This window comes from Hemitrygon akajei, chromosome 3, assembly GCF_048418815.1.
Source record: "Hemitrygon akajei chromosome 3, sHemAka1.3, whole genome shotgun sequence".
NCBI classification, from domain to species: Eukaryota; Metazoa; Chordata; class Chondrichthyes; order Myliobatiformes; family Dasyatidae; genus Hemitrygon; species Hemitrygon akajei.
The window spans coordinates 31,670,063-31,693,414 of NC_133126.1; the positions used below are offsets into that span (position 1 = coordinate 31,670,063).

The 23,352-nt window shown below is 46.2% G+C and overlaps 2 protein-coding genes across 4 annotated transcripts in view; one reads left to right on the plus strand and one right to left on the minus strand.

Moving 5' to 3' along the window:
• Positions 1-7,548, plus strand: part of ttll5 (tubulin tyrosine ligase-like family, member 5) — a 449,168-nt gene extending 441,620 nt beyond the window's left edge. For all 3 annotated transcript variants that reach the window (XM_073039478.1, XM_073039479.1, XM_073039481.1), the window contains one exon: positions 6,101-7,548. In XM_073039478.1, the coding sequence (XP_072895579.1) occupies positions 6,101-6,150 (50 nt within the window). In that variant the 3' untranslated portion in view covers positions 6,151-7,548. The remainder of the gene's footprint in view (positions 1-6,100) is intronic.
• Positions 7,549-10,397: 2,849 nt separating this feature from the next.
• tgfb3 (transforming growth factor, beta 3) overlaps positions 10,398-23,352 on the minus strand; it is a 30,600-nt gene continuing 17,645 nt past the window's right edge. The window contains exons 4-7 of the mRNA XM_073039485.1: positions 21,263-21,367; positions 19,010-19,199; positions 18,027-18,180; positions 10,398-14,039 (exon numbers count right to left, since the gene is read on the minus strand). Coding sequence (XP_072895586.1) covers positions 13,881-14,039; positions 18,027-18,180; positions 19,010-19,199; positions 21,263-21,367 — 608 coding nt within the window. The 3' untranslated portion in view covers positions 10,398-13,880. The remainder of the gene's footprint in view (positions 14,040-18,026; positions 18,181-19,009; positions 19,200-21,262; positions 21,368-23,352) is intronic.

A 23,352-nucleotide genomic window follows, 5' to 3' on the forward strand; every position in this document is an offset into this window, starting at 1 on the left:
GCCCAGTACCACAGTGATGGCCCTTTCCCTGCCAGGGTCTCTGCTCTCTCTTTCCTCCATTCAGCAGGGGTGGGGGCACCATAGAACAGTGTTACAGCAAAAACAATCTCTCTCCCGTTCTATCCGGCTCTGTGTTGAGTGTGTCAGGAATTTCGCAGATATTGAAGGGGTCATTGGCTCTGTGCCCAGACAAGGGAGCTGGGTATCAAATGGCTGGGGAGCAGCTGCTAAAGGAACCGTTGAGATCAGGTGTCTGATTGTAAATGCCGCTTGGAGCAAGGCTGCTAAACTTGCTGCCACAGGGTATGTTTCTATGTTCAGTGAGTGGAGGTAGAGCAGAACTGCACTGAGATCTCATCCAACAGCTGGTAACGTCTCAGTGAGCAGGGAGTATTCGATGAATTCCACAAAGACACAGATCCCAGATGAGTCCTCCAAGCAGAGTGACACATTCAGGAATAGAGTCAGCAATAATTAGAGAAAATGCCTCTGTGTACAGGAGGGAGAGGCTTCATCACCTGCCCACTCTCCATGATCTCCTCTTTGGTCAGAGCAGGCTAGGTCACCAGATTCAGATGTATTTACGTTGAAACATACAGTGAACAATATTCAGCGATTCATCTTTAAGTCTGAATGAAAATGCCACAGTTGTCACTGACTTAATCAAAGTCTGTGTGGATGAGTGAGTGCCTTTGAAAACATACTAAACATATCTAAATCAAAAGTCATGAATGAACCAGGAGATGGGTAGTCTGCTGAGGGGTAGATCTGTGGCATTTAAGACAATTGATCTAGAATTGTACAAGAAGTCCAGGTATGACTTAAAGAAGGCTATCTTAAGAGCTAAAAAAACAATCCCAATTGAGGTTAGAGATGGAATCAGATGCACAGCAGCTCTGGTAGGGTTTGCAGGCTATTACTTCCTACAAAGTGAAACCTAACAGCATGATTGGAAGTGATGCTTCATTCCCAGATCAGCTCAACGGCTTTTATGCATACTTTGAAAAAAAGAATAAAACTACGGCTGTGTGAATCCTTAAGCATCCAATAACCCTGTAAGCTCTGATTTGGAAGCCAGCATCAGCGCATCTTTCAAGAGGGTGAACTCTTGCAAGGCATTAGGCCCTAATAGTGTACTTGGTAGGGCACTGAAAACCTGTGCCAACCAACAGGAATGTTCAAGGACATCTTCAATCTCTCACTGCTGCAGTCAGAAGTTCCCACCTACTTCAAAAGGGTGACAATCATACCAATGCCCAAGAAGAGCAGGGTGAGCTGCCTCAATGACTTTCACCCAGTGGCATTCACATCCACAGTGATGAAGTGCTTTGAGAGATTGATCATGGCTAGAGTCCACTCCTGCCTAAGCAAGGACCTGGACCTACTGCAATTTGCCTATCACCGCAATAACTCTACAGTGGTTGCAATCATCACTGGCACACCTCAATGATGTATTCTTAGCCCGCTCTCTCTCTATACTCAAGACTGTGTGGCTAGGCACACTATCTATATCTATAAATTTGCCAATAACACAACTGTTGTTGGCAGAATTTCAGATAGTGACAAGGAGGCATATAGGAACAAGATAGATCAGCTGGTTGAGTGGTGTCACAACAACAACCTCACACTCAATATCAGTACAACAAAGGAACTGATTGTAGACTTTAGGAAGGGTAAGTTGAGGGAACACACACCAGTCCTCATTGAGGCATCAGAAGCAGAAAGTGTGAACAGTTTTAAGTTCCTGGGTGTCAACATCCCTGAGCATCTATCCTGGGCCTAACATATTGATGCAATTACAAAGAAAGATTGACAGTAGCTATATTTCACTCTGAGTTTGAGACAAATTGTTGTGTCACTGAAGGCACTCACAAATTTCTACGAATGTACCGTTGAGAGCATTGTAACTGGTTGCAACATCATCTGGTATGGAGGGGCCACTGCACAGGATAGGAAAAAGCTGCAGAAAGCTGTAAACTCAGCCAGCTGCATCACGGGCACCGGCCTCTTCAGTATCCAGGACACCTTCAAAAGGCAATGCCTCAAAAAGGTAGCATCCATCATTAAGGGCCCCCTTCACCCAGGTCATGCCCTCTTCTCATTGCTACCATCGAGGAGGAGGTACAGGAGCCTGAAGACACACACTCAAAGTTTCAGGAACTGCTTCTTCCCCTCCAACATTAGATTTCTGAATGGACAATGAACCCATGAACATTTCCTCATTATGTTATTCTCTCTCTTTTAGCACTACTTAACTTAAATTATTTTTGATATACTTACTGTAATTTATCATTACTATGTATTGCAATGTACTGCTGCCACAAGACAACTAATTTCATGACTAATGCTGGTGATATTAAATCTGATTCTGATTCTGCCTACAATGTTCAGCAGAACACAAACAGCAGTAACAACAACAGAACAAGACAACATCAAACAAATTATTTTCCCACTCATGCAGCCTCGTCACACACACAGACAGAACTCCAACCCCTTACCGCCCAACTTGCAAACTTGTGTTTACTGCCTTCAACAGGGAGGTAGTGAGCTGTACCAGAACCATTGCAGTCCTTCTGGTGAAGGTGTTGTTGGAAAGAGCTCCCAGCTCATCACACTGTTGAGAAAGAGGAACAGTGTACAACCTGGAGAGGAACACTTGGTATCCTTGTTGTCTGCAGTAAGGTTGGCGGTATTGCAACATGCTGTAGGACTAATCTGGGCCAGTGACTACGGGGCATTTTGTGTCACCAAACACCAGCTTCAGTTTCAGCACATGAAACTGAGCCAGACGTCTGGACATTAAAGGTGCATACATCAGTTTGCTCCATATCAACTACATTCAATACTATCATCTCCTCAGACTAATCAATAAGCTTCCAGACCTTAGCTTCAATACCTCCTTGTGCAATTGGATCATCAATTTCCTCAGTCTTAGACCCCACTCAGTTCAATTGGCAACCACATCTCCTCCACAATCTCCATTAGTGCACTTGCACCACAAGGCTGTGTGCTTAGCCCCCTGCTCTACTCGCTTTACACTTATGACTGTGCAGCTAAGCTGGAATGCCAGATTTAAGTTTGCTGACAACATCACCTTTGCAGGCTGAATCAAAGGTGGTGACAAATAGGAGGGAGATTGAAAATCTGGCTGCGTGATGTCACAACAACAACCTGTTACTCAATATCAGCAAGACCAAGGAGCTATTATTGACTTCAGGAAGAGGAAGCCAGAAGTCCATGAGCCAGTTCTCACTGGGGGAACAGAAGATGGAGAGGGTCAGAAACTTTAAATTCCTCCATGGTTATTATTTCAGAAAAAAAGCACAGCAGTGCCTCTAATTTCTTAGAAGTTTGCAAAGATTTGATCTGACATCTAAAATTTTGATAAACTTCTATAGATGTATGGTGGAGAGTTCATTGACTGGCTGCATCACAGCCTGATTTGGAAATGCTAATTCCTTTGAATGGAAAATCCTACAAAAAGCAGTTGATACGGCCCAGTCCATCACAGGTAAAGCCCTCCCCACTATTGAGCCCATCTACACAAAACACTGTCACAGGAACACAACATCTGTCACTGGGGACCTTCACCACCCTGGACAAGCTTTCTTCTCGCTGCTGTCATCAGGAAGAAGGTCCAGGACTCACACCACCAACTTCAGGAACAGTTATTACCCCTCAACTATCAGGCTCTTGAACCAGAGGCCATAATTTCACCCATTACTGAAATGTTTCCACAACCAAAGAATCCACTTTTGAAGACACTTCATCTCGTGTTCTCAATGTTTATTGCTTATTTATTTTTTATTATTGTTATTTCTTTCTTTTGTATTTGCAGAGTTTGTTAGCTTTTGCATACTGGTTGAACACCCAAGTTGGTCTTTCATTGATTCTGTTATAATTATTATTGTATTCTTGATTTATTGAGTATGCCCACAAAAAAGTTAATCTTAGGGTTGTCTGTGGTGACGTAGATGTACTTTGACAATGAATTTACTTTGAACTCTGAAGCCCACGTGACCCACTGTAGGCGCTGTAATAGGTATGTTTCATTTATTTATTTAGAGATACAGTGTGGTAACAGGCCTTCCAGTCCAATGAGTCCGCACCATCTAATTACACCCATGAGACTAATTAACCTATTAATCCATATGTCTTTGGAATGTGGGAGGAAACTGGGACACTTGGAGGAAACCCACACAGTCACAGGGAGAGTTCCTTACAAACAATGGTGGGATTGAACCTGGGTCACTGATGATGAAAAGTATTACACTAACTGCTACGCTACTTTGTCACCCCTAAATATCAGTTTGTTTAAAGGATGTTAAAGTCATGCCTGGTAATTCTGGAAGGAACAGGGTCAGGTTTGGGAGCATATGTTTGCTGTTATAGCATTACGCTAACTGCTACACTACCATGCTGCTGCCAGATACAGAGGCCTTCGTCAGCCGCAACCAGAATAAGTGTTGAGTCTGGGCACTGATCAGCTTGTAGTGCGGCAGAAAGGACAGGGTCTATGAAAGTTATTGCTCTTCCTGTGTGAACAGGATGAAACATTGATGCAGTGGAGGAGTTTGAGACAATGAGGGTATTTACTGGGGTGAATGCTGTGGGATGTGAGTCCCTAACAAAAATTTGTAAAATGGGAACCTGTCCATCGATGGGCGAGGTAGGTACGAACCAACACACCAAGGGAGAGGAGCTATGGAACCTTTTCCTAGACAAACTCCAACCTATAGCTACAACTCCTGGCCTGGGAAACTGAGGCAACACTTCAAAGTGAGCAGTGAAGGAGCTGAGCACCAACTTCTGTTCCTGCCTGTAGTGACTTGGTACCATGTATGGGAACATCTCGCAGGTTTCTGAATCATCAGGATCAGAATCAAAATCAGGTTTATTATCACTGACTTGTGTCATGAAATTTGGCGTTTTGTGGCAACAGCACCATGCAAGTGGGAGCAAAATCTCGTGTTAGTGTTCCAGACTTCAGAAATCTGATGGCAGAGGAGGAATGTTGAATGTGTGCCTTCAGCCTCCTGTGACCTCCTCCCTGATGGCAGGAATAAGAAGAGGGCATGTCCCAAATGGTGGGGATCCATCATGATGGATACCTGAAGTATCGCCTTTCGAAGATGTCCTTGATGGTGGGGAGGTGGTTGGCTGCTGTGTGGCCATAGCTGGAATGGTCCCACAGGACCAGAGGTCTATGGCACTAGGATCTCATGTACATTGTGGCTGAAATCCCCGTTACAGGTTTAGCAGTCACACATGGGGTCAGAGGGATTTACATCATCATTTCTGACAGCCATTCATTGACAAGCGATGGTCCCTGTCAGCACAGCAAGATCCCACACCAGGTCAACTCTGCAAAAGGATCAACGTTGGCTAGGAACTGAAGTAGCAGCAAACTACTTGTGAACAGTACAGCAGTGTAGCAGTTAACCTAACGCTTCACAATGCCAGTGATCGGGGTTCTGGGACAGCTTCTTCCACCAGGCCATCAGACTGATTAATTCACGTTGACTGACCTGTTGTACATACTATTTATTACAAATTACTATAAATTGCACATTTAGACAGAGACGTAAAGAGTTTTACTCCTCATGTATGTGAAGGATGTAAGAAATAAAATTAATTCAATTCCTGCCGCTGTCTGCAAGGAGTTTGAGTGTTCTTCCTGACACCGCATGCGTTTCCTCTGGGTGTTCCAGTCTCCTCTCACATTTCAAAAATAAACAGGTTAGTAAGTTGTGGACTTGTTACATTGGCACCAGAAGCATAGTGCCACCACTTGTGGGTTGCTCCCTGCACAACCTCGGATTACGCTGGTTGTTGACACAAATAATTCATTTCTTTGGATGTTTCAGTGTTTCAATATACATGTGACAAATAAAATTAATCTTTATCTTTATAATAAAGTCTGTCCTGGACAACATCCACCTGTAGGAGCTGGCCAGGTGCCACTATCTCAGCGGGGTGGGCCTGGGGGACTATAGTTTGGCTCCCATTCAAGTTCCCACAGCTGGGCACAGACCCCTGATACTCTCCTCTGGCACCCAGCTTCACCTCTCTAAGAATGTTTTCTGTTTATCTATTACAGCGGAGACCTCAGCAAACCTGGCAGGGAAATCTGCGCGAGTGGACAAGTGACACCTCTGACTCATCCCACTGATCAATTCCTCTGACCAGTCCTACTGACCCTCCCACTGACCGATTCCTCTGACCCTTCCCACTGACTTGTCACACCAACCTATCCCACTGACCGATCCCTTTGACCAATCTCACTGCTCCATTTCACTTACCTGTCTTAGAGACCCACTGACTCCTATGGACAGATTGCACTGATCTCTACGGACAGGTCAAACTCCATAGGCCACCACGGATTGGACTATCAGAGGAGTGTGGACCTGAAGCTGTGGGAATCATTTCACACATCCCATTGCTGTGGTGCTACATGGAGTTGTGCTGTGGACTCAGTGCTGATGGGGTTTAACTGGAGCCACGACAAAGATCACTCCATCTGATAATGGGACTTCGTTGGAAACCTTCACTATATGGACCTGACACAGCCCACAGTCAGCTGCAGTTCACCAGACTGCCAATGGTATGCTCCAGGACTCGGGACAGGCAGCACTGACTCCATCAACCCAGGCTGTAGGCAGAACAGTAGCCAATGGCAGAAGCACAAGGTCTTCAGTGCTAGAATGCCACTCTGGACCACACAGTGCTTGGGACGGCCCAGCCTGGGCTTGGAACGCAAACATCAATGTCTTCAGTCACAGCCTGCTGTGTGCTGGTGCCTGCACTCCTGTCCGCTTATTGTCCTGGGGTGTGTGTCTGACCCTCCCTCACCCACCCAGTGACTGCTGTTGGAGAGGAGGGAGGGAGTGCTGCGGTTTGGACCCAGAGGGAGTGACAAGCCAAGGATTGACTTCCAGGTCAGGATGGCATGTGTCGGAAGTTGGGATCCATGTACCAACCTCCCTTCTCCTGTAGCCACTGTTAGCCTGGGAATTGATGCTGGGGCCCTGAGGCTGTAGAAGGTGACCAAGGGCTCTCCCCCATCCTCAGAACACTTCCCAGCTTCCCTCACTCACCTCCTCTCTCCCTGTCCTGCCCTGGCCACCTTCAGGGCCTTCCAAATGAATGAGTTCAGTATCCTCATTGCCCAACCTCCTTAACACTCCCCAACCAGGGGAGGTGAGATACCTCACTTAGAGGGACGCAAGAATGGGTACAGGATGGGATGGATGAGGCTGCCTAGGGTTCTCACTAAGCTGTGGAGAGATATTCCAGTGCCGACTTAGTAACATCAGGAGAGGTGGTTGGGGTGAGAGGTAAAAGCTCCTTGGGGATGTGGACTGTTGGGATGCATTGTGCAATTACTGGCAGATTATTTCACTCTGTACATATGGTGGGGTGGACTGCTTGGGGAATTGTACGTTTTATTCTAGAATGACGTGGGAAGGACTACAGCAGCAACTGATTATTCTGTTTCAGGGAGACATTTACAGCTAAAATTATAAAACATTTATTAATATTTTGAGATGTAAGGCTTGTATCAAGTAGTCTTTGTCTGAAGGTGCACTACAGAGACATATGTTAATGAGGGGGGAAATGGGTGGCCAAATTACATTGCACATCCTCCCAAGAGGGAATAGGTCAGGCAGATTGTACCCAAACTAGGGTTTTGGCTCAGGCTGGCCAGGGGCAACAGGATGCCTGTGGGGGCCCTGTACTGCATCCGCTGGCTGACCCTGGGGAAAGGTATCGTTGGAGTAGGAGTGAGGGTATGTGCACCATTCACTTGTCCAAGAGCAGTGTCATACTCACCATTTATTCATTAGGCACCATTTGGAACTGCACTCTTGTTTTAATTGTGTTTATTATCGATAGTGTGTGGGGATGTGCTGGAGGCTGCTGAGCAGATGAAGGTAGAAGATAGTACATTACAGCACAATACAGGCCCTTTGGCCCACAATGTTGTGCCAACCTTTTAACCTACTCTAAGATCAATCTAACCCTTCCTCCCACACAGCCCTTCATTTTTCTAATATTCATGTGCTTATCTCAGAGTTTCTTACATATCCCTAATGTATCTGCTCTGTCATAACCCCTGGCAGCATGTTCCACACACCCACCACAGTGTATAAAAAAAGTTTCCTCTGCCATTCCTCCCTCCCATACTTTTGCTTGGGGCAAAAGTGAGGCATGATCATGTCCTCTCTGCTTTAACAGAGGGACCCTGGAGCATACAGTACCCTCAGCAGCTGCCCAAAAGCTCCAGGAGAAGATTAACACCCCCCCCCCCCCCCCATATTAGCCATTTCTGCCCTGGGAAAAAGTCTCTGGCAGTCCACTCAATCTGTGTGTCTTACCATCTTGAATGGCTTATTAAGTCACCACTCATCCTCTTTCACTCTAAAGAGAAAAGCTCCAACTTGCTTATCTATCCTCATAAAACATGCTCTCTCGTCCAGGCAGTATCCTGGTGAGTCTCCTCTATACCCTAATGAGGTGACCAGAACCGAACACCGTACTCCAAGAGTGGTCTAACCATGGTTTTATACAGATATAATGATATTGAGATACATCCCAGGATATGCTGGGACACATCATCAGTGATGTAACCTGAGGTTGTCGTGTGTTTCGGGTCTTTCAACATTAGATACTCTTGCCTAGTCGACCCAGCCATGGTTGATCAGACCCAGGCTTGTGTCCCAGCAGCATTGATATACAGGCCACAGCTCTTGATCCATAGCCTCCTGGAGGCTCACTCAGCAGGCTCTGTGATGGTCCTGATGACTCTTTGCAATCCTCATAATACCAAGGAGAGAGAAGATTCTGCACAGCAAAACCTCTACTCCCTACTTCTATAGGCTCACATCATGCCCTCCACCCATCTCTGGCACTGCTTAACCAGCTCCTGGTTCTTACGCTCAAATACCTCCTCAATCTGGTCTGCCCAAGGAACTGTCAGTTCTACCATGACTACCTGCTTTGAAGTTTCTAACAGAATGTCAGGCATCAGGGATGATGAAGTCAGGGAACTTTAATTGCTCACCAAGATCAACTTCCAGTTGCAAGTCGGACACTGTGGTGAGCAAGCCTGCTGGTGATCTGGGCTGAGACTGTGGTTGGTCTCTAGCTTTGACAAAGGCTATGGGCTTAGTGAGTTGGCAGAAGTGCCTACAGCTATTAATGGCCAAGAAGATTCCTTCTACCACTGCCTTCAGTACCTGATCATGGTGCCAGCATTAGCAGCCTTCTCCCAGAGCTTTTGGGGAGCTGCAGAGGGTGTGTTCTAGGGTCCCTCTGCCAGGACAGAGAGGACATGATCGTGCTTCACTTTTGTCCCAAGCAAAAATATTTCCACCACCATGACCTGCACCCAGTTTAATTGTGTTAATTGTTGATGGAACATGGAGATGTGCTGGAGGCTGCTTGGCACATGCAGTGACACTAAGCTGTAGACAAACAGCCCATCAGCCGCTCTGTGAGCAGTGCTCCCTTAGACAGCTAAACCTTCCTGTCATGCATCCCACTACTTCCACTCTCATTTCCACCAGCTACAGTGTTACTGATCAATCCCCAGCTCCTCAATCATATCACCAATCCTTCCCCCCCCCCCATTATTATCTGCTCAGTTCCTCCACACATCCTCCCTCCTTGGATCCCCCCTCTACACACTCTTCCTGTCCATACAGTACCCTGGAGTCCCCACACTTTGCACAGCCAGACCCCACATAGCTCGTCCTGCACCACTGGGGTGGGGTGGTACATGGTGACGCAGTATCCCTGAGTGTTTAACACTATATATGACCACTAGTGCCTCCAAGGTGGGCATTCAGAAGTCATGTGGTAGTTTGAGCTGTTAAATGTGTGGTCTCATGATCCAGCTCCCACTCTCTTACTCTCAGCAACCAATGTGTAAAGATGCTTTAACCAGAGGCAGCACCATGAATCAGTGTAACCAGAAAATCAGGTGAGAATTTCCACAGATCATTCCAAGTCCCATCCACTCAACACGGGATTCAGAGAGCTGGACACAGAAGTGATGCAGGGTCCTCAACACTCAGGAGAGGAATCTTCTCTACCCATCGCAGCAGGCTGGGGTTCAAATTCCAATCTGGAGACTTCAGCCAAAAATATAGGGCATCCATTCCAAGGCAGTGCTGAGGGAAGGTGACAAAGGGAGGGGGTCAAGCTCAGGTGTGTGCTTGGTATCATCCTCTCCAGCTGACCACCGTCCAGGCTGTTTACCCTCACCCTATTCCTTTGCCCTTGAGCAACATCTTGGTGTAAATGGTAGAATCTCCCCAATCAACAGAGGCAAAGAAAATTCATCCAAGCTACACTTTAATCTCAACTAAGTTGCATTCAACAACCTTATTCACTTTTCTTTAAAAAAAAGGTTTATTCATTAATGGGAAAACGTACTACAAAATAAATTAGCAGGTGGGATGTGCAACTTTCCACAGAACTGCTGCCCCTGCGTGACCGGCTTGAGATGGCCATGCGGGACTTCCCGTTGCCGTCACAAGTAGGGGTGGCACGGGAGTCCTGGTCTACCTGTTGTCAGTATGAGTAAACCCTGCAGATTTATTACCACTGTACAGACGTGTTTACAGAATACAGTTACTCATTCACAGAGCTGCACCACACTCCCATTCTCCCTCCCAAAGCCTCACCATCAACAAATCAATCAATGAGGAGGAAACACCAGCAGGTACTGGAGAACCCCCCTGAGGCTCACACCACCCTGCATCGTTCTGGAGCTTCCTCCCAGCAGTGTAGCAGGAGCACCGCAAGGACTCAGAAAGGCTTTGTCAAGGGCACAAAGCTGAAAAGATGCCCATCACCAGTTACTGAATCAAGACCATAAGATATAGAAACAGAATTAGGCTATTCGGCCTAAAGTCTGCTCTGCCATTCCATCATGGCTGACTTATTTTCCCTTTCAGCCCCATTTTCTTGCCTTCTCTCCTGAGATCCTCTGACAATGTTTCTAATCGTGAACTTACCAATATGCCCAGTGACTTCCACAGATTCTCCACCCTCTGGCTTAAAGAAATTCCTCTTCATCTCTGTTCTAAAGAAACATTTGTTCTCAGAACAGCCAATTTCCTGTGATCCATATACTGTGAATTTATGGGCTATTTATTTGCCAATAAAATCCCCGACTTTAACCCCTTCTAATGTTTTCATTTCTACCATTGAATGGATTTCTCTTGTTCTAGCTGGGTTAGTAGCCCTCTGCCCCAACCCAGGACCTGACCCCATTCTACTATCCAACCTGGAAACAGCAGCCACAGCTGAGGTGATGAATTCCCTCATAAATTGGAGAATCCTTCAGAATCTTCAAAGTTAAAGCTTCTTCCCTTCAAACAAAACAAATCCAATTGCTCAGTGAACAATAGTGATTCCACTTCCAACTGATTTGTTGATGTGAGACACACTGTTGTGTTCTAACAGTGTGATGTGACACCTTCCACTGTATGGAAAAACCGTGTCCTAGTATGGACAACCTATCAGGCAGCAGTGTAGTTTTCATCAGTAAGGAGATAGTTGAGTATTTCACTCGGTCCGGTTACTAACTTTCAAAGCCGTCCCTCAGATGGGTTTCCTTCATGGCTTGTGAAACGTTAACTCATGTATCTAAGTGGATTATTGGAGATGGTGACATTAGGGAACCCAGCCCTCACTGGTCCCTTTGTACATTAGTGGAAGGTCCCACCCTCCCCACACACTTGTCCCATTGGCACTTGTTCTGAGAGCTTGCGTCCACTAACAGCCTGCTTCGCTGTCTACCTTCTGAGAACACACAAAATGTGATCCTAATGAGCAGGCGTTGGGGTGGGAGTGTTGCACAATGGAAGTTACTAGAGGCCAGGTTCCCTCTGTTTTTTCTGTTGGAAATCATACTCTGTCCCAACTGGGGCATCTGCTGGATTTCAGGATATTTCCAAACTCACCTCCTGTCAGGAGGATTTTTACACAGATAAGGAAGCATACCAGCACTCTTGCTGCCTAGTCTGGTCTGGGTCTGTGTGCACCAAGTTAGCAAACTATGGAATCCCTGCCCCAGCAATGGGTACCACAGATACCGAGACATAACCCACTCTGAACAGAAGCCAGCCTCGCACTCTGGGAGGTACAGAATCCTGATCAAAGCCTACTATGATATGCCAAGAGAAAAAAGCAAGGTTGAATTTCCCTCAAAGCCTTCCTACTCAAACAGCGGATCCTTGACAAAGGTTTGGCCCCCGTCCTGCTTACTTCCTCTGTGAGACTCATGGCAACTCTTATGCCTTGCTGGCTCAGACCCTGGCACAACACCATGGCCAGTAGAGGATGGAGGGAAGTGTTCCTCCTAAGTTGCAGTGTGCCGCAGAGTCCAGAGCGAGACAATCACTAAGATGCTGGCTCTGGAGCTGAGGTAGGAAGCAAGGATGCATGGTGGGGGTTGGGAAGGGGATTCCAGAGGGACTGGCTATGAGGCAGACAGGAGGAAGGGGCTCAGGGTATGCAGAGACATCTCCATAGATCAGTCAATAAATAAAAATGGGAATTATAAATTAAATATAATGAAAACATACCGCAGTGCAAATGTCAATGTAAATCGGAGAGACGCAGTCTCCCTGTGTGGCCACACCTCCCTACAGGTCACTGGGGAGCTCATCCCACCCAGACACCTCTGCAGAGGGGCAACACAGACATCACACACAATGAATGCCCCACTGACTATCACCAAGAGACCAGCCGACGGAGACTGTCACTGTGAGACCGAACCACACTGACTGTCACCGAAAGACTGATGGTGACCATCACCGAGTTACTGACCCACAGAGAATATCACCAAGACTGACCCATGGAGACCATCACTGAGAAATTGACCAATAGTAAATGTAACTGTCTGGGTGGGGGGTGACAGGGGGTTTCTCTGGGTGACACTGACAGGCGAGGGCATCTCTCTGGGTCAGTATATCATTCAGGTTTTGACCGGAGCGTCTGCTGTGGGAATTCTGCCATGCTAGACACTCCCCTTCAGCTTCACATGTCGCAGTCTGTGAACAACACACAGCGGGATGATTGGGGGGTTGGGGGTGGAGCTCTTATTTGGCAGCCACCAGCCAACATTGGTGCTCAGTAAAGGCCAAGATAGCGCTCGTCCTACAGGGCATGTTTCATGCATCGCTGCACATTCTCCGGCCGGAAGCTCCTCGCACTGGTCTGCTCACATACAAAGAGTTCTTGAGGCTGGAGCAGGGGGTCAGCTGCAGTCCTTTGAACCCCTGGGCTCTGTATGTCTGGTACACGGGGCCGTTTGAGGAGCCAATGGCCCACTGGTCAATGTTACTCATGTTAAAACCTGGTGTCGCTCTCTGCCTTCCTCTGGCTATAGCGCAGAGATATTCAGCATCATCTCCCATGTCTTGTCGCCACCACACTCTCTACGTCACAACTTCACCGATCCTTTACTTCTAGTGCAGAGTTTGGACTTGTGAATCTTTGTGACTCCTGTCTTGCCAGCTTCTTCCATCAGGCAGCAATGAGCATATGCACCAGGCCCTTCATTAGCTCCTGGTGTCTGCTGCTTGGGTCTTGAAGCCTGTCCCTCTCACATTCATGGACACATGTACTTCAACACATACCCACACATGTACTCTTAACATACACCCACACATACATGTACCCCAACACGAACCCACACACACGTACACCAGCACACACCCACCCATGCACATGTACTCCAACAGCACCCACGCACATGTACAACATGTACCTTCTATACAGATATGTGCACTCCAACACACAGACCTCACATGTACATACAGACCCCACACGCATGCATACAAACACGGGCGATCTGGGGAACCTCAGCTACATTTACAGGACTTGACGATCATATTAGATAGCTGTTCCACCTTGGGAGTTCGCCCCACATAGTACAGGATGGTGAGGGGCTCCAGATCCTGGGGGGCACAGCAGGGTGATGCTGAGGCCTCTGGATTCAGCGTGTTGTACAGTCCCAGCACCTGTCAACAAAGGGAGGACAGCTCACTAGTTCATTCATCTCTCCACAATAACACCCCACACACCAGCTAAAACCTAAACTCACTGAGCGAGCTGAGTGGCCCATTTGAATCTGCTCTCTAATTCCATCATAGCTGATCAACCCCATCCCTCTCAACACCATTCTCCTGCCTTCTCCCCATAACCTTTCACACCCTAATTAAGAATTTATCAACCCCTGCTTTAAATATACCCAACAACCTAGCATCCACCATCCTCTGGCTTAAGAAATTCTTCATCTCTGTTCTAAAGGGACATCCTTCTATTTGGAGGCTGTGCCCCCAGTCCTAAACTCCCATACTGTAGGATTATCCTCTCCACATCCACTATACTAGGTCTCTTATTATTCAATAGGTTTCTCTGAGATCCTTCTTCATTCTTCTAAACTCCAGCAAACGCAGAGTCATCAAATGCTCCTCATACATTAACCCTTTCATTCCCAGGATCATATTCATGAACTTCCTCTGGACCCTATTCAATGGGCTTTTGGCTTTTTCCATCAGCCCAATCAAAACACGATTCATTACCAAGGGCAAATAATAAGGTAGGGATAAGCAGAGTGACCATTGTGCGAGTGGACCACTGTTAGAGTGCGGAATTTTTGGCTCAGCAGGCTTCGACAACAGCAGACATGGTACATTTCAGGTAAGTTTGTTCTTCATTCTTTCTCAGTGCAATGAGAATGGCTCCAGGGGATGTATTGTGTTCTTTGTGTGAGATGTAGGAACTTTGGGAGACTTCTAGCCTCCTGGATAACCACATCTGCATTAGGTGCAGCTCCTCAGAGAATGTGTTAAGAAAATGGAGCTACAACTCGATGAGCCTCGGCTCATATGGGAAACAGAGGAGATGATAGATAGCAGAGAGGGAGTGGAAATGGGCAGACAGATAGACAGGGGCAGCCACTCCTGTGGCTGTTTCGCTCAGTAATAATACCACTTTGTATACTATTGGGGGAATGACCTACCAGGGTGGAGCTGTGGCAACTGGATCTCTGGCACTAAGTCTGGTGCAGCGACTCAGAAGGGAATGAGGGAAAAGAGGAAGGCTGTAGTGAGAGGCAATTCCATAGTTAGAGGAGTAGACACAAGATTCGTTCGATATGAAAGAGACACCTGGATGGTATGTTGCCTTCCAGGTGCCAGGGTCAGGGATGTCTTAGAGCGGGTCCAAGGCATTCTAAAGGAGGAGGATGAGCGGGGTCTTGGTACATATTGGCACCAATGACATTGGTAAGAAAATGAAGTTAGGTAAAAAGCTGAAAAGCAGGAACTCCAGGATAGTAGTCCCTGGATTGCTGCCTGTGCCACGCACCATTAAGGACAAGAACAGGATGACCTGGTTGAGGAACTGGTGCAGGAAGCAGGGCTTCAGATTTCTGAATCATTGGGATCTCTTCTGGGAAAGGTATGATTTGTACAAAAGTGACAGTTATACCTAAACCCAAGGGGACCAATATGCTTGTGGGCATGTTTACTAGAACTGTTCGGAAGATTTAAACTAATTTGGCAAGGGAATGGGAACCAGAGTAATAGGGCTGAGGATGGGAAAGTTTGCATACAATAAGATGCAGTGTGAGTGAGACTGTCAGAAGGACAGGCTGATGACAGGGCAAAATTTCCATCAGTGGAATGAGATGCAGTATAGTATGGTGACAAAATCAAAAAGGGTGGCAAATACAGGATTGAAGGTGTTATATTTGAATGCACATAGTCTCTGGAATAAGGTAGATAATCTTGTAGCACAGTTAGAGATTGGTAGGTATGAATTTGTGGGCATCACTGAGTCATGGCTGAAAGAAGATCATAGTTGGGAGCTTAACAGCCAAGAATACACTTTGTATCGAAAGGACAGGCAGGTAGGCAGAGGGAGTGAGCGGCTCTGTTGGCAAAAAATGAAATCAAATCCTTAGGAAGAGGTGACATAGGATCAGAAGACGTAGAATCCTTATGGGTAGAGTTAAGAAACTGCAAGGGTAAAACACCCTGATGGGAGTTATATACAGGCCTCCAAATAGTAGCCAGGATGTGGCTGCAAATTACAACAGGAGAGAGAAAAAACGCATGTCAAAAGGGTAATACTACATATAGTTACAAATAGTTAGGGGAGATTTCAAAATGCTGGTAGATCAGGAAAATCAGATTGGTGCTGGATCCCAAGACAGAATTTGTAGGAGGCCTACAAGATGGCTTTTTAAGAGCAGTTTGTGGTTGAGCCCATGAGGGGAAAGCGAAAAGCTATTCTGGTTTGGATGTTGTGTAATGATTCGGATTTGATTAGTGAGCTTAGGGTATATGAACCCTTAGGTGGCAGTGATCATAATATGATAGTATTCAACCATACATTTTGAGGGGGAGAAGCTAAGTCGGATGAATAGTATTACAGTGGAGTAAAGAGAATTAGAGTGGCATGAAAGAGGAGCTAGCCAAAGTTGATTGGTAGGGGATCAGAGTTTCTGGGACCAATTCCGAAGGCGCAGGATAGATACATCCCAAAGATGAAGTAGTATTCTAAAGGCAGGATGATGCAATCATGGCTGACAGAGGAAGTCAAAAACAACATAAAAATAAAAGAGAGGGCATATAACAAAGCAAAAATTAGTGGGAAGTTAGATTGGAAAGCTTTTAAAAACCATCAGAAGACAACTAAAAAAGCCATAAGGAGGGAAAAGATGAAATATGAAGTTAAGTTAGCCAATAATATGAAAAAGGATGCCAAAAGTTTTTTTTTCCAGATATATAAAGAGTAAGAGAGGTGAGAATAGATAACGGACCACTGGAAAAAGATGCTGGAGAGGTAGTAATAGAACTAAACAAGTGTTTTGCATCAGTCTTCATTGTGGAAGACACTAGCTGTGTGCAGGAATTTCAAGAGTGTTAAGAGGCAGAAGTAAGTGCAATTGCTATCACTAAGGAGAAGATGCTTGGGAAGCTGAAAGGTCTGAAGGCAGATAAATCATCTGGACCAGACAGGCTAAACCCGGGGGTCTGAAAGAGGTAGCTGAAGGGATTGTGGAGGCATTAAATATAACCTTTCAAGAATTTCTAGATTCTGGCATGATTTCAGAGGACAGGAAAATTGCAAATGTCACTCCATTCTTCAAGAAAGGAGGGAGGCAGAAAAAAGGGAATTTTAGGCCAGTAAACCTGACCTCAGTGGTTGGGAAGAGGTTGGAGTCTGTTTTTAAGGATGAGTTCTAAGGGTAGTTGGAGGCACATGATAAGATCATCAGCATGGCTTCCTTAAGAGAAAATTTTGCCTGACAAATCTGTTGGAATTATTTAAGGAAATAACAAGTAGAATAGACAAGGAAGAATCGGTGGATGTTGGGTTTTGGATTTTCAGAAGGCCTTTGAAAAGATGCCGCATGTGAGGCTGCCTAACAAGATAAGAGCCCATGTTAATAAAGGAAAGATACGAGCATCGATAGACTATTGGCTGATTGGCAGGATGCAAAGAGTGAGAATAAAGGGAGCCTTTTCTGATTGGCTGCCGGTGACTAGTGGTGTTCCACAAGGGTCTGTGTTAGGACCGCTTCTTTTTACATTATATGTCAATGATTTGGATCATGGAATTGATGGCTTTGTGGCCAAGTTTTCAGACGATACAAAGACAGGTGGAGGGACAGGTAGTGTTAAGAAAGCAGGGAGGCTGCAAAAGGACTTAGACAGATTGGGCGAATGGGTAAAGAAGTAGTAGATAGAATACAGTGACAGGAATTGCATGGTCATGCACATTGGTAGAAGGAATAAAAGCATAGACCATCTTTTTCATCCACAGGGTGGTCAGTATATTGATTGAGCTGCTACAGGAAATGATTGAGGCAGGTACATGAATAATATTTAAGAGGTATTTGGACAGCTACATCAGTAGAAAGGCTTAGAGGGAGATGGATCAAACACAGGCAAGGTGTCCTCACTTATATTGGTTGGCATAGCTGTGGGGCTCACCGTGCTGTGTTGCGTATCGGTGCTACGCAGGTAGGGGCACGGCCCAGCGCAGAAGTTTGCATAGTACCCCTTGGGCTCATGGATCCACTTCCAGCCAAGATCCTGTCGGAAGTCGATGTACAGGGGGCGCACGCAGCAGTTATCCTCATAGTGTCTGCAAAGAAATGTTAGCACATTGAGCGAATCCACCAGACTCTGCCTTCACTTCCACTCTACAGTCTATGAGGTCAGCACACGAGACCACAGAAAATCATGAGGGGGCTGCAGTGGAGAAACCTGAAGATGACTTCTACAATGTGAAAGAATGGAAGGAGAAGGGGTAGCACAGGTGTGAAGGATCAGGAGTCGAGGGCAATGAGGAACCTGTGAAGGCAAGGAAAGGTGGGGCTGGCTCAAGGAGCCTAGTGGCCTTTGTCTACCCTGATTTTCTTCTATTGAACAATGAACTTTAAAGTTCTCACCAATGTTGTCAAATCTCCACTAACCTCCCATCTCCCCGGTTAACGCCATCCACCCTATGACCACAGCTGCCCCAGCCATAACCACATCGTCAGGAGAGAGCCTGACTTGCGCTGCCTGCACTTGAGCTCTCCAATTGCCTCACAAGGCCTGGAGATAATTGGCCAATGCAAATACCCCCATTGTGTAGGTGAGGGGTAGAATGTGAGGAGAATAATGTGGGATTAGTGTTGAATTGGTGTAAGCAGTCAATACAGACTCAAATCAGCCTGGGAGACTGGAGTGAATGGGTTCAGATGGGTAAATGGAGGGGTGGGGGCATGCGAGTGAGGGTATGAATTTCGGAGTGGAGTGAGGTCAACAGTGGAGGTCAGGGATTCAGAAATGGGGGAGTGCAGTTTACTGATTTGGGAGTAGAGGCAAGCAGTTGGGGTTGCAGATTCAAGTGAAGGGCATTAGGGTGGAATACGGGTCACAGATTCGGGAGTGAAGGGTGAATGGGAGGCATGGATCGGGGGCCATACCTGAAGCAGTACGTTGTGTCCAGTGCTCGTTTTTTCCTCTGTCGCTGCTGCTGATTGTCCAGCCGGTGAGGGGGCAGCACCATAAGGATGAGGTGGGGGTTGGTGGGACCCCGGCTCAGAAGCTTCTGTTCCTTGCGTTTCTGGAGACGGCCCTGGTCTCCCCGCTCTGTGTATTCGTAGTCATCGATGCCTGTGGCCGAGAGGAGAGATCTGCACTCTGTCACTGACCCTCAATGCATTGGACCAGCCCATCCATCTACCCCCTCCACTCTCCACAGTGCGTCCTCAACCTCACCTCCTCCTCTACACCATGCCTCTCGGAACCTCCCATCACATCTGCTTCTACTGCATCTTCAGACAATGCATCCTAGGAAATCTCTGTGGGTAGACACTGCCGTCCTCTCTCCTCGCATCCATTCCAGTCCTCTGCTCATCACCTTCTTGGGGACCTTCACTCCCCAGTGAGGTACAGGTCTGTGAACAGAGAGGGTGTTGGATGGGGAAATGTCTCAGGGTGACCATGGCATCAGCCATAAACAAAGTTCTTTGGTCATTGAGTGGAAGAGGGAGAATGTGGACTAAAGAGTGTAGGAGTTGTGAAATGCAGAGTAGGAGGACACGGCCTGTAAGTCAGGCTGGGTACAATGTCCACTTCCAGAGAGTAAAGGACAAGGGGAAAACCCCAGCAGAGACATCCGTCACGTGGGCTTAATGACGTTTTGCTATCCCATTCCCAGTTATCCGATCCAAAGCATATATTCATTTTCTCTTCCCATGGATACTGCCCAGCCGGTTGAGTTTTTCTGTTTTTATGGCCCCATTTGGATTATATCTTTCAAGATGGCGGTGCATTCGATTCAGAGGTGTTATGTCTTTAATAATTTTTTTTTACAATCGCAAGACCCTGCTGGACATTAAAGACTTGAAATTCTGCAGGTCTACCCCATCAGTGAGTTGCACATTGATGGAGAAACTGAAGGAGCTGGACTTGGTCTGGATTGTGCTACTACCTGCATCAGTGAGGTGGAAGGATCGGTACGCAAAGGCAGTGTGCAGTCTAACAGCAAGTGATTGTCACTTTTCTGGTGATCACGAGAGCCTGTGGGACATTGTTGATGTGGAGTTCTGCAAGTCTGATTCATTGATTTATTGGCCAATACCGGGGGAGCTTCATGGCCTCAGGCTGCCCAGGAGAGAGGTGTCAGTATTGGGGTGCTCCACCGGAGGTGGTATGGCGCAGCATCCAAGCTGGGGTCAGTACTGCCCCCAAGTGCTCACTTGGCAGAAGACAAGCTAGATATTGTTCAGCTGCAGACTGCTGCAATATTCATGGACTCAGGGTCTTGGACTATATGTTCTATCTTTGTAAGCTGTGTGTGACTGTTGGTACTGTGTTTTGAACCTTGGCCCTGGAGTAACACTGTTTTATTTGGCTGTATTCATGTATGGTTGAATGGCAATTAAACTTGAACAGGTTGCTGCTGTATAAAACTCTAGTTAGGCCTTACTTGCAGTATTGTTTTCAATTCTGGTCACCTTATCAGAGGAAGGATGTGGAGACTTTAGAGAATTTGCAAAGATGATTTACCAGGATGGTGCCTGGATTAGAGAGCATGTCTTATGAGAAAAAGTTGAGTGAGCTACTGTTTTTCTCTTTGGAGTGAAGGAGGTTGAGAGGTTGTATGGGATGATAAGAGGCATGGATAGAGTGGATAGCCAGAGACTTTTTTCCTGGGCAGAAAAGGCTAATACTAGGGGGACATAATTTTAAGGTGATTGCAGGAAAGTATATTTGGGATGTGAGAGGAAGTTTTATTTTTCAACAGAGTAGTGGGGTTGGATTGATCTTGAAGTAGGTTAAAAGGTCAGAACAACGTTCTGGGTCGAAGGTCTGTACTGTCCTATGTTTATCTCCAGTTCCCAGCATCCGCAGTTTACTGAAATTGATCACTTATGCATGCCCGTGTCTCCACATCCAAGCCCTACACAGTTCCCAGGGGCACTTCACCAGTCCCGTCAGAGTGACATTGTCTTATCCCAACAATAACCCCCGAACAGCACCACCAACATAGGCAGTTCATGAGCTTACACCTAATCAGAGGGTGGAGGAAGGGAAGGGGGATGTTGGGAGTGGGACCAGAGGATAGGAGGGAACAGGGGAGAGAGTGAGACTTTGAGGGAAAGCAGTCGGGTTGCAGGGTTGGGGAGGGAGAAAACCAGTCCAAGAGAAACAAAACATCTTTCAGTTCCTACCCTTAAATTTCACATCCAGAACTTCCCCTTCTGCAGAGATGATACCATTGGCTTGGAATGTATGGCAAGGACAATGAACGCTAATTTCCAGACCAAGATTCGTGTCTGTAAAACACAAGCCAGTTAGATCCCAACGAAGACAGAACATCACCAACAACTGACCCAGTCCAGTCCAACACAGGCAACACATTATGTCCCATAGATACATTGAATGATAGCCCATGCTACACAATGAAACCAACACAGCCAACCACAAACACAAAATGCCCCCCACAAAATCTTCCGCAGATCCAACTAAAACTAATACATACAACATATTTCAGCCACTATACAATCTGTTGGTAGAACTCAGTGGGCAGGGCAGCTTCTGTGGGAGGAAAGGAATTGTCTGCGTTTCGGGTTGAGCTCCTGCAACCAGACTCTGCATTTGTTGTTCCAGATTCCAACATCTGCAGTCTCTCGTATCTACATTATCCAACCAAACTCCACAGGCTAACAAAGCAGCAACACAAATCTAACGCTGTCTGAACAACATCAAATATAGACTGGTAGCTCAAGGGGCAGTTAGCGAAATTTTGGGTCCAGTGACCATAGTTCTATTAGTTTTTAAATAGTTAAGGAAACAGGATAGAACAGGTCCAGAGGTCAAAGTATTAAACTGGATCAGAGCCAACTTTGAGGGCATTAGCTTGTTGACTGGGTGACTCTTTTTAAAGGCAAAGGAACAGCTGACAATTTTTAAAAGAGTCAGATCAAGCGTCTAGGGCAGCATGTTCCTGTTTAGGTGAAGGGTAAACATATGAATTTCAGGGAATGCTGGCTGATAAGAGATATCAAGACTCTAGTCAGAAAAAGACAAGCCTTGATACCTTTTTTAGATCATCACTTTTAGGCAGCTGGGTACAAATGAAACCCTCGATGAAAATAAAAATATTAAGACCAGGCTTCAGAGGGAAATCAGGAAAGCAAAAAAAGAGCATGAGATGGACTTGACAAGCAAGATTAAAAATAATCCCAACAGATTCTTCAGTTATATTAACAGTAAAAGGGTAACTAGGGAAACACAAAGTTCTCTTAAAAACTATCAGGGCCACTTATGTGTAAAGTTGCAGGAGAGGGCTATAATTTTTAATATACATTTCTCCTTAGTGTTTACTAAGCAGAATATCATAGATGCTGAAAAAATGAGGGTAACAAGTGGTCAGTTTTTGGAACATATGCATATTATACGGAAGGAGGTTTTTGCAGTCTTGTAGTACATTAAGGTGGGCAAATCAGAGCCTGACGAAGTGTAACCCTGCACCTTAAGGGAGGTCAAAAACAAAATTGCAGAGACCCTTGTTGAGTTATTTGTTTTGTCATTAGCCACTGCTGAAGTTGCAGAAGACTGGAGGAGGGTGGCTAATGTTCCATTGTTGCCTGACTTCAGTTGTAGGGAAGTTACTGGAGGGAATCCTAAGTGACAAAATCTACCATCACTTGGATAGTAAAGGCCTGATCAGGAATAGTCAGCATGGTTTTGTGTGTGGGAGGCCATGCCTGAAGAATATGTTTTAGAGTATTTCCAAAGAGGTAACTAAGGGGATAGCAAATCATAAACACAAGAGATTCTACAGATGCTGTAAATGCTGGCAGAACACACACAAAATGCTAGAGGAACTCAGCAGGTCAGGCAGCATCTATGGAAATGAATAAACAGTCAATATTTCAGGCCGAGACCCTTGATCAGGACTGGAAAGGAAGGGGGAAGAAGCCAGAATAAGAAGGTGTGGGGAAGGGAAGGAGTTGGCAGGTGAGGGAGAAGGTGAATGAAGTGAGAAGCTGGGAAGTGCTAGGTGGAAAAGGTAAAGGGCTGAAAAAGGAGGAAACTGCTAGGAGCAGGAGAGTGGACAATGGGAGAAAGGGCACTAGGCAGAGGTGATAGACAGGTGAGGTGAGGAGAAAAGAAGAGGTAAGAGTGAACCAGAGTGGGAAATTGAAAAAGAGGAAAGGGGGAAGGTGGGGAAAAAACAGTAGTTGGAATAAGTGAATTATGCCATCAGAATGGCAGCTACCCAGGTGGAATATGAGCTGTTGCTCCCCCATCCTAA